The 11,539-nt window shown below is 34.8% G+C and overlaps 1 protein-coding gene across 1 annotated transcript; it reads right to left on the bottom strand.

Moving 5' to 3' along the window:
* Positions 1-5,838: 5,838 nt before the first annotated feature.
* Positions 5,839-8,651, bottom strand: LOC129356856 (uncharacterized). Its single transcript, XM_055026400.1, has 5 exons — positions 8,387-8,651; positions 7,808-8,239; positions 7,194-7,340; positions 6,840-6,941; positions 5,839-6,060 (listed from the first exon to the last, which is right to left on the bottom strand). Exons 1-5 carry the CDS (start codon positions 8,606-8,608, stop codon positions 5,839-5,841), a joined length of 1,125 nt encoding a protein of 374 aa, XP_054882375.1. The 5' UTR covers positions 8,609-8,651.
* Between the last annotated feature and the right edge of the window lie 2,888 nt (positions 8,652-11,539).

Genomic DNA, 11,539 nt, shown 5'->3' with positions numbered 1-11,539 from the left:
TAGGGTTTCACAACAAGAAAATGAGGAGAGATTTAAGAGGACCCAGGTTCTTAGTGAGGAGAGTCTAAAATGCATCTCCTACTGGGAAGTGGAATGGACTGGCAAGGTGGGGATTGCAGTGGCGTATAAAACTGTGGGCAGAGAACGAAGCGCCGGTGGTCTGGGCTGCAATGACTGGTCCTGGAGTTTGCTTTGTTCCAAGACTGAATGTGTTGCCTTAAACCGTGCCATAAAATAGCTGTATTGCTTGACAGGAAGGTTGGTACACTGAGTTATTTTAACATGTCTTCTGGAAATCTGAGTCTGATTCACACTTTCTATGCAAAATTCACAAAGGAGCTTTTTGCAGGTTTCTGGTTTCAGAAAGGCTCTGTGACTTTGTGTGAAATATAATAAAATAAATAAATAAATGCAAACCTATTAGTTTTAGCTGTTGTTTTAGTAGCTTATGGTAATGTATGTATTTCTTGAATGAAGAGCACATGTTTTCAATGATGTATTTTCACTTTATGTTACTTTACTATTTAAATAAATAATGTGGGAGATTTGTTAAAACTTATTGATGATCAAAGGAATACTTTCAAACACACAACTAACTCCAAATGCAATGTATATAGAGAAACATTATCTAAATAAAGATAAGAAAGATGCAGTATCATCATGTTTTTGTGCTCAGCATTAAAACTAATCTAAATGGATTAAACAAAAATATAAAACTTTGGGAAATAATGAAGTTAAAAAACTGATATAAGCTTCAGCATAAAAAGTAAAACTAAAACATGAAGGGTCATGTCTATGAAAAAAAGCTGGAAGTGATAATGAGTGCAATAAAAAATGTGAATTGCAGAACATGTCTGTGTGTCCTTTGAAATTGAAGCTGTCCTTGGATGACGTTTTATTATCATGTGAATGTGGTTTGTCTAAACCTCTGCAGTGAAATGTCTCTACTATAAAACTACTATAAAACTACCTGTAACTAAAATAAAGTAGCTTGACGCAGTCATGCATATAATTCACACACACAGCTACTGTCAACTACAGTTAGTCTGAGAAAAAGCAGGAACCTTGTGAAAAAACAAGTTTCTAAATAATATATCTTAATCACAACAATCACTATAAAAATAGGCACAACTTATCTTACATTTGCTTTCTATAATCAATCAATATTAGACTTTTATTCATTGGATGTAAAAGTTGCTGCAGTTTTTCTGATAAGTCTTCTCATGTAATAAAATAGGACATATGATTATAGAAGACAAGATAATGTTAGCAATCTAGAAATGCATGAAAGCTCAACGCAAAAGAATAAATCACCACAATCTAAACTTCAATAAAAAGTTCCTAGAAGTTTCTGAACTGGTAACTTATTTTCTTATTGTAAATAAATCACTTCATAAGTAAATCATTGTAGTGATTTACTAATGAAATGATTAACAAGTCTGTAGGATTTATTGTCCCAGTATTTTATAATACTGTTATTTTATTGACACTTATCGTGAATCATAATCTCTCTTTCCATAAAGATCAGAGTACTGTCTTTGTTCTGAGAGGAAAACAACCTGCTGAATACTATCAATCAATCAGTCAATCAGTCAATCAAATTTAATTATACAGCACATTTCAACAACAAGGGAGTTCAAAGGGCTTCACATCATAAAACATGTCATAGAAAACACAGGCAATAATTGAAGCATAACATTTTGTCTTGTGGCAGCATTAAACTTCAGCATGTTTCATTTATGTTTCATTTATGTTTCAAAAGCAGCTGCTAAATCCATTTCAGACTCTGAAGAATATAGAGAGGAGAGTACAACCATGTCAAGATGGAGGGAGAAAACGAGGACAGAACCAGTTTTTAGATATTAAAAGCTGAAGGATCTGAGTTGGTCACATCTCACAAAATGAGGGTTTGAGCTTTTGATCTAAATTTAAAGATATGGCCTCATACAGCTGTGTTGATATTCTTTACATTGTTTTAGATAGTTTTTTTTTAAGTATGAATACCTAAAAGTAAAATACTTTTAAAAAATGTGTTTAGATATTAATTGTTTACTTCTGTCTTCCACATTTACATTTTACTCCAGAATTACGAGCGACTTTCAAGTCCAAGGATTTTATTTTATCATGGATATTCCATTCTTATTTATGAACTAAATAACCGGAACTAAATAAATAAATAAATTGAATGTATTATTTTGTCTCCTGAAACTGTACATTCTCTATATTATTCTGGAAGACATAGGAAACATGGACCTGCTATCGGCATGTTTTGTTATCATTACTGTGTTAACAAGATATTACACATTTAGTTCTTAAAGAAATAGAACAGAGTTCATTGATCAAACTTTTTATGGCACCAAAAAAAAAAAAAACATTAAGACAACGCAAAGCAGAAAATAATATAGATTTTTTTGACACAAGGGAAATGCAGAATAACACACTTTGATGTGAATTTAACATGAACTAAATTGTAATGAATACTTAGGAGATCATAGAAGACATGACCTGTAAGAAGTTTGTTATTAGGGTAGTTTTGAGCTTAATCTTTGACTCTCATACTGAAAGATTTATAACAGGAAATGTTCTTGGATTTAGATATCAAGGCCAAAGTTCTTGTACTAATGCTGTTAAATATTAACTTTTCTCTTTGGAATAAATCTGGTGACAGAGTTCAGTCATCAGTCAGAAGACTTTCATACAGATCTCCTCCTTTTTCATAGATTTCTACTTTTCAGGCGTCTATGACTGTGTTTTTGCAAGAAGAAAAAAATACTGAAGCAAGATGTCTAGTATGAAGTAACACAACTCTAATACAACTCTACTGAAAAGTGAGGAGCTCTAAAACAAAATGTCTGCAGAAGAGGATGGGATCATGTCAGGTGGGAGGTAAGTGAAGCTTTTTTGTTTTAAGTCTTTTCTGAAAAAGGTCCTCAAAAGAAAAGTAATAAGTAATTGTTAAACTGATCATTATTATTAAGGATTTTCAAAAATTACATCTTAAAACTTAAAGATTGTTTTATTGAAAGACTAATTAGCAAAGCAATTCCGTTCTCTGAATCTGCAAACTTTGTTTCCATGTGCAAACTACTTTTAAGCAAAACTACTTGCTTAAAAGTAGTTTTATATTACACATAAATTTAGTAGTGTTAATGTGGCATGTTTGGAAAATTCCCCACAAATTCTATGGTTTGTTTGAAGACACTGTGTGACATTAGTCCAAAAGACTTAATTTAATTTATTCAACCTTCTTGTAAAGATTTGCAAAAACAAATGTACAGATTGAAGAATAGATAGTAATACAAATTTAAGTTAATGAATAATATGTGGTTTTTGTTTAATTCTGTCCAAACGGCTTTTTTTGAAAGAAAAATCTTTTATTCTGAACTTTACTTTCTCAGCTGTTTTTGTTTTATTGTTGGTTTTATTGAACACGGCCCAATTTACTTATGGCTGTAATTTTCAGACTGAGGACGACTAACAAACGCTCACAGATCACCTAATTTGAAAATACCCTGACAATAGCACAACATGTCAATATATACAACCTGAAACAAAAATATTAGTCTCTTAATATCCTTATTATTGTTCTCTTTGTTTATCCTAATGATAAAGTTGAAGCTATTTAGAAAATGAGAAAAGCCACGACAAAAGCAAGTTGACATTTGAGTCAACAAATGTTGATTCTGAAAGAGTGAATACTTGGTTTTCCAATGATCTCAAATACATGGAAATAAAAAAAAGGTGTTGTTCTTCACTACCAAGTGTTGTGTGCCTTAATAACATTTAGGGTCTTTGTAATTTGCAAGCACAATAAAAGAAAAACAGACATTAATTGCTTTTGCAGAAATCAAAAATCCTTTTCCGCTCAGTTAAATATTAAAATTATCCACTCTATCATTAATTTATTTGTTGTATTTAATTACATTAATTCAATAATTTTTAATTAGATAAAATAATAATAGCATTTCACGGGTGAGCAAAGCATTATATTTGTTAAAGCTTGTCATATAAAATACATTTTGCTGTTTGTCTTGTAGCTTACCTCAGCACCAAACTCCAATCTCTTCTTCAGTGAGTTTAAAAAGTGACAGATCTAAGGATGAACCTGTAAGCTTTGACACTGAAGATAAACGGTAAGACACTTTGGCAATATTCATGTATTTTTTAGTAAAACACAATAAAAAGCAGCAAAATATACAATAGTTATGATGATATACACTCAGAAAAATTTGACCAATGGTTACTCAAAAAAATTGAGGCAACAAAGTGACACGTAATATAATTGAGTAGATTTTATGTTCTACAATAATGAGTAAAAAGTATTGAATATTTTAACTTAACTTAACTTAAAAAAATCAAGTACATGTTAATAAAAGCAACAGCTGAAAAGTGTTGGATTTAGTAATATCAAGCCAAATGATAAGTTATATTGACAAAAAATATTTAGTAAATCCAACTCAATTTTACAAGGAAAAATTATTTCTATTTACTAAGTTTCTGAGAAAAGATTATTTAGATTTACGAAATATCTGTGGGAAATTGATTCATATTTACTGATAATCTAGGTGAAATTAATTTATATTTATTAATTAAATGGCTGAAATTGATTTAGATTTACTAAAGATCAGCATAAAAATTTATTTGGATTAAGTAAATAATATAAATGATATCAACTCATATTTTAGCACATTATTGCTTAATTCAACACATTAACACTGTTGTTCTTAGACATCTGTAGCTAAAATAATTGATAAATTCTAAGTTGTTATTTGTGTCATAGGACTTTAAATCTATTCAATAATATTGAGTGTCACTTTGTTGCCATAATTTTTTTGAGTCTAATTTACACAATATACTGACCAAACTTGAGTGGCATCAAAAACAACAAATTAAACAGCAGCAGCATTTCTTTGTGAAACTTTATAAAACGTAATTATCCAGCACCCAACAAGTGCAAAATTCCAAAATACAACAATAAAACAGAGAAGGGGCAATATACAATATATCAGTATGAAGTCAAAAACATAGTGCCACTCTGCTCAAAGTATAGTTAACATGATTTTTTAGAACAATCACATCAACAACAATCAACTTGGACTCAGTTAAGCTTGCTTCAACAATTTATCAATCACATAAACATAGTTAACTTTATGTTTAAGAGGCATGCAGAGCACAACACAAGTATAAATCTTACCTGGGGAAAACACGACAAGATGTGAGAGATGGGCAAGACTTTTGAGGCATAAAAACGTCCATTTTCTTATTTTGCATGTTTATGCTACATCTTGTCACTGTGTTGGGGCCCTTGGCTCCGTGACACTTACTTTCCTTTTCGAAAAATAAGTTGAAAGACAGAACTGAACAAAAACATATTATATAAAGTGCAAATGAAACACAACAGCGTTTTGCAGCCTGCAGATCATCACCCTTCAGTGGTGAAGCCTGCATGGACTCTCCAAAAAGGCAATAGTGGATTCTCTATGCTGTATAAAAGGGACAAGGGTTCATGTGACAGACCTGAACAGATCCAAAGCCATATAACAGGCCGCACTACCACATATGAGAACAAGGGGTTAGTCCTTAGAAAGGGTAGTTAACTGTAATGTACTGCAAGAAAAAATACACATGCAAAATCCACTGAACTGAAAATTACCCAAATTTTAACTAACTTCACAGAGCATGTCACAAAGTTTTGTGTGTTGGTTTTGACAGTGACTTGCCTATTCCCTTTTGTTTAGTAAGGGTTCGTTTTCTTAAGCCAGTAGTTTATTCCTGAGGCTGTTCACTTTTGTGGAGAGCTTTGAACTATACAGTCCGAGGAGAAGTTTCTGAAACACTTCAACGTGTGTATCTGAGCTTCTTTGGATAGGCAAGATTCACAGCATATGCCAACCCAACAAGCAGGGAGCAAGCCCTTGGAAAGTTACCCAGAGCAGTTAGAATTTTCACGCCGTCCACCACGATACCGATGTCTGGATCCTCTGACGTCTTAGCTTTGATGTTGTAGATCTTCAGGCTTTGAACAGCAAGGTCCTGTGACACACTGTCTTCATCAGCATCCTGTAATAGCAAGAACATTGTGCATATTAGACAGTACAGCCAAAGGAGAAGGTTCCATTTCCCAAATTGCTTACAACTGTTTGGACAAGAAAATCTGGAGTTTGTCAGCCGTTGCTAGTAATGCACTCTATTTATGTCAGTGTTTTAGACAAATATGAGATAACATTATCTCATATTTTAAATTAAAAATGAATTTAAAAATTAAAAAAGACAAATATAAATCAATCATAATAAAATATTATATTATAATATAATCAATTATACAATGATGAGCTGAACAGTTATAAATATTTCTAAATGAAGTTTCTGAAATTAAATCAATCCATTACACTATTATTTCTTCCTGACACTGTCTTGATTAATATCTTATTCTGCATTGCCTCAGTCTTTCTGTAAAAATGTCTTTGTATTCACAAAGCTGCGCCTTGGCCATAATTTCTTAGCTCGCTTTTAGGGACAAATTGCAAAGACTTAAAAAAAAATCAAGTTATGGTTAGGTAAAGCATTCTTATGAAAAAAATTAAATAAATTACTGCCAAGTTTTAAATTATGCCAGTTGGTAAAATGAAATTGAGATAGCATTCTGCACTAGCACTTAAAAATTTCTTAATGGAAAATAAAAATTAAAACACACTTAACAGAGGACAATGATAGCTTACCAAGAACTACTGGGAGAAATAAAGTTATGACTATTTTGTAATTTGACTTTCCAACGAATACCAATTAGAAGAGTTGAGATAAATCACCTACTTTATATTTTAACATCTACTTAAACTTACATCGTACTCTTTTAAGAGTTGATCTGTAGATTCCCCAAGGTACATCATCAAACATCGAATGATAACGTCTCTGGTCATGTTGATGTCAGGATTGCTTGGAGTCTGAAACAAAAAAAATAAACACCAGGTGATTTATATTACTGTTAATAAGCTCAAGGATCCTTCCTGTGCCATCTTGGGGACCAGTGTAATAAAACACTACTGAAACAAATTCTCATGCGATTATTTCATATTCCATTTATAAAGAGAATCACAGGCTAACCTCCAGTAAATTTAAGTAATGATATTCCAGAAGTTTAAAAACAAAATTTTGAGAATGAAAGATTAGCAACCATAATGCTCAATGAAAGATACCTTGAGTAGGATAGCCTGCAACCTCAACCCCATGGTTCCGCCCTTGGAGTGGAAGAGGTTCAGAAGTCGAGGAGTATATTCATCCAGTTTGGACATGAACTTTGATTCAAGATGCACCATTGTGATTCTGTGAAACTCATCCTGGATCTGAAAGACAAATCATGAAACCAGTTTTAAAGCCTCAAATATTACAAACATACATACTGTTCTTACAACATTTTTCAAAAGCAAGAAGATGGATCAAATTTGATCTATAAAATAGCTGACAGTAACGTAACACATTTTGTATCAAATAGCTAAATGCTACATCACAAATGCAATCCTTCACATTGACTAGGAATATTTCTGATTAGCATACACTTATAACTCATGTGAGACAGCTCAAATAGAGTGGGCCATCTGGCTTTGATGTCCTCTATACTGGGTGATTGGTTGATGATTTCGTTTCTTCTGTGTGCAAAAGTTTTGGCCATTTTTTTCTTTTATCAATGTGTTGTTGTCCTTTTTTTTACTTCAGTAAGCAACTGAATCCTCTCTTGTTCTTGACTTTCTTCATCCTCTCCAGCCGGGTAAGAAGGGAGGAAGTTTACCTCTGCTTTTCAAGGTTTTTTTACATTCTTTGCAGACTTCTTGTCCGCAGGGTTCTTGCGTTTTAGTGCATTGCATAACACCTCAGGAACACCGTAGCCTCTGAGTTTGGTGCGATAATTTGACATCTTGTATTTAAGGCTTTGCTGCCAGCCATAGTAACCTGCAAAGGAACCGGGTTCCTTGAGACAAGGATATTTGTTGACAAGTGCCTCAGCAACATCACTTATCTGTGAACCTGATGGATAGGCTGTATAAGTATATACAGTTTCAGCCAGTTTCTCAAGTATGTCTGGCTTGATCTTCGAGGTAGTGAGAAGTGTTCCATTCTTCTTGTAGTCCTCATTGCCTCTTTCAAGGTACATCTCAGTTTCGTATGCAAACTGTGGAATGGGGAACTGCTTTGGCCATGACTGACAGCGTTCTGTGGTACTGCGCCCAGACAGGATAATGGTGTCCTGTGAAGAAGATGTTCCAGCAGTTGACTCTGCATTTGACTCTTCAAACGATGCAGAGTCACAGTCAGTGGAATGTTGAACAAAGGAACTGTCCAAACTTTCATTAGCTGCATACAAGTTCAGAAGAATAGGAGAAGTGTGAACAACCTTTATGGTGCCCTTGTGTTTGATAAGGTCATTGTTGTGAAGAGTAAAATAATCTTCAAATTCCACATCAAAATACTGAAGACTGAACTCAGTAGAAATCCCAAAGGTGTCCTTCACAATATTATGCAGCTCCTCCACAGTGGGCGGGATGCCTGATGGAAGGTCCAACTTCTCAATTCGGTCGTCAATTATTACTCTGAGTTTTGCCTCCATCTCTGCCATCCAGACAAGAATAGACAAAAGTTAAATATATTGTTATACAGTACATGAAAAAAACCTGTATAAAAAAATTCATAAATAAAATTTGTACTTATTTAAGTGGAACACCACACTTATAATCATAACATTAAATGTGTGTGCCATAATTATGATTATTAAATTGCTATAATGTCAACAAAAAAGGATACTGTTGTTATATTTCCAGAACAATGATTTTTAAAACAGATGTTATGAGATGTAAAGGTTAACATAATTTATCAAAATTACCTAAAACAAACAACAGATGTGACGTTTGAGTGTGACCAAGCGTTTTCCTCCCACGCTGTATGCAGCCAAGGGGTACACATCACCAAGTTTCTGCTGCTCAACAAGAGCCATCTTGCCAGTGTTCTCTAGTTGAAAAGATCTAAGATGCTCTTCATACCATGCATGTAGTAACTTTACAATAAAATGTGCACGGCTGTTTAAAATGGCTATCTGAATAATCTCAGCAAAGTCAGGAAGTCCTCCAGTAGAGCCATACGGCAAGATCATCCCAACAGTGTACTTTGTTCCATAGCAAGTGACAGTGTTAGCAAACTGCACGGAAGACAGAAGCGGTGATGTTTCTCTTAAAGCTTCCTGTATGTCTGAATGCAGCACATCTAAAGGCATCACAGATATTTTTGTGACACACAATGGCTGTTTTCCAACATCAGTATGTAAATGGCATGCCATCATCATCTGATGTTTTGTAGCAAGGGTCACCAATATATTTTTGAAGTTCTTTGTGTGCCTCACAACTTGCTTGAAAAAGCTGTGTTTCGCTTCAAAGCGCATTGTCCATACACCAACCAGAGGCCCATACTCTGCAATCAGTGCAGGGTAATGTTCTAAGTAATGGTGTTTGGGTGTCAGTGTCTCTTCAGGAAAAACTGCTAAGAATCTGTCACGATGCTCAGATATTTTAAAGTCAAGGTATGCAATAGTTTCAACTGTATGAACAGGGGCAACCACCAATTCAACAATATCTTTTAAAGTCAGAAGAACCTGCCAGGCAGCATCATCCTCAGGTACCCGTGAACCAACAATGAGTGGCAACAACCGTATTAGGGCCCAATTTTCATGGGCATTTCCTCCTATCGTTCTGCGACGAATGTAGTTTTGAGGGACTGCTTGAGGGCTGTTGGCTTTGTCTGAGCCCTTATAGGGAAAACGTGTGATTAACTCGTTGAGTTCAGTCAAATTAAAGTACTTCTTCTTGGTGAAAGTCTGAAAACACAATGCTAGTTCTCTTGGGACTATTCCTTCAAAAAGGTCATGTAGTGCATCTGGTGGATACCCAGACACAAAATGAAAGTGATTCAGTTTATCAGTCAATGGACACGACCGCTTAACGCCAAAGCAATGGGTTAAATTTGGATTTTCTCTCACAGTTTGTACATGCAAACTATGGTCCTTCTTTGTCCGAGGTGGAAACACTCCAGTCCGCACTTCGTGTGTCTGGTACTCTGAAGAATGTCCAAGACAAAATCTACAGATGTACGGCCCTGTGAAACTTTCAACTAGTCCGCTAATTGAATGTGCACCGAGATTATCGGCTACAACACAGTGTACAGTTCCTTTTACTCTTTTTCCAACACTGGAAATAAAAATCCCGTCCTGTTCTAGAGTGGCAAGATCTTTCAAGAGGGGTTCCAAAACTGCTTTGTATTCAAACTGTTTGACATCAACAGCTTTGCAAAGTAAAGCTAGGTGTATCGACGTTAATGCAGACTGCAATTGGAAAGGTACATTTGCCAAAATCCAATAAATGGCTGTTATTTTGTGTTTTTTTTTTGAAGTTCCTAGTGGGTTGCACACCTCAAAGTCATCGACATAAAGGATTACAGAGAGTTTTGTCTCTTCTCCAGCATAGAAGGCATTTTGCTTGAAAAGTTTGCCATCAAAAGTTGACTTAATATATCCAGTACTGTTTAAATGTCTGGATGAGATTCCCTCTGCAATGTGTTTATTCTTCAAAACCTTCTGCAAAGTCTCGAGAATAGGGACATATGAAAGGTCTTGTTCTTTTGGGAATCAAGGATATATTCAACAGGATCAACACACTGAAAATGCTCCTTAAAATACCTTCTTCTCTTAAAAGCTGAACCAAGTGGACCACCTACAGCAAATGCTGTACTAATGGGATGGAAGTTGCATAACTGTTCTGCCAAGTCTGTTATGATGGCCTGGTCAACAATGCTCTTATTTAACTTCAATGTTGAATCAAGTATATCTCTAACAACTTCAACAGATGCTGAAGATGAAATGAACTGAAGGTCTTCAACCAAGGCATCAATGCACTTTACAGAGGCATTATAGACACTTTCTAGCTTCAGCAGAAATAAACCAATTCTTTGAAGAACCAAGTATGATGCACTTTCCTTATCACAATCTAAACTTGTGCACTCATTATGACTGGCCTCTAATGAATCAGGATGGTCAACAATCTGATCGTGGTGACTGTCATACACACCTTGCTTAAAACCGCTCAAAGAATAGGATTTGTGTGTTCTACATTTGTGTTTCAGAAATGTATTGTATATATTTGTCCGAAAGCTGCATCCTTCAAATACACAAAAGACAGTTTCGTGGCTCTTTAGGTGATTTCCGATATGCTGAAAGTAGTCCTTTTCTGTAGAAACTAGCACTGCAAACTAAGCACTTAAAAGCAGAGATGATTCCTGGCTGTATAATGACATGAGCTGTATGATACCTGGACAAATGTGTGCGAAGGGCACCCTGTGTTTTAAATGTGCAAGGGCAACTGTCATATAGACATGGCTGGGTTTGCCCACGACCAAATGTTGCGTGTAGTCTGTAATGTTTTAGTAGATTCCCCTTTGTTGCAGACAAAGACTTGCAGATCTTACACTGCCACCCCATAGGCCAGAACCTAAGATAATAAGAAAA

Source organism: Poeciliopsis prolifica, unplaced genomic scaffold, assembly GCF_027474105.1.
Source record: "Poeciliopsis prolifica strain line A6 unplaced genomic scaffold, Auburn_PproV2 SCAFFOLD201, whole genome shotgun sequence".
NCBI classification, from domain to species: domain Eukaryota; kingdom Metazoa; phylum Chordata; class Actinopteri; order Cyprinodontiformes; family Poeciliidae; genus Poeciliopsis; species Poeciliopsis prolifica.
Note: the sequence above shows the minus strand (reverse complement) of the source record. Positions and strands in the feature narration are given on the sequence as shown.

Excerpts from the sequence above, each read along its gene's own strand:
- LOC129356856 (XM_055026400.1), bottom strand. The coding sequence starts at position 8,608 with ATGGCAGAGATGGAGGCAAAACTCAGAGTAATAATTGACGACCGAATT. Across the intron at positions 8,240-8,386 it reads AACACAAGGGCACCATAAAG|GACACCATTATCCTGTCTGG; the intron begins GTTGTTCACACT and ends TCTTCTTCACAG. Across the intron at positions 7,341-7,807 it reads ACAAGAAGTCTGCAAAGAAT|ATCCAGGATGAGTTTCACAG; the intron begins GTAAAAAAACCT and ends TTTGTCTTTCAG.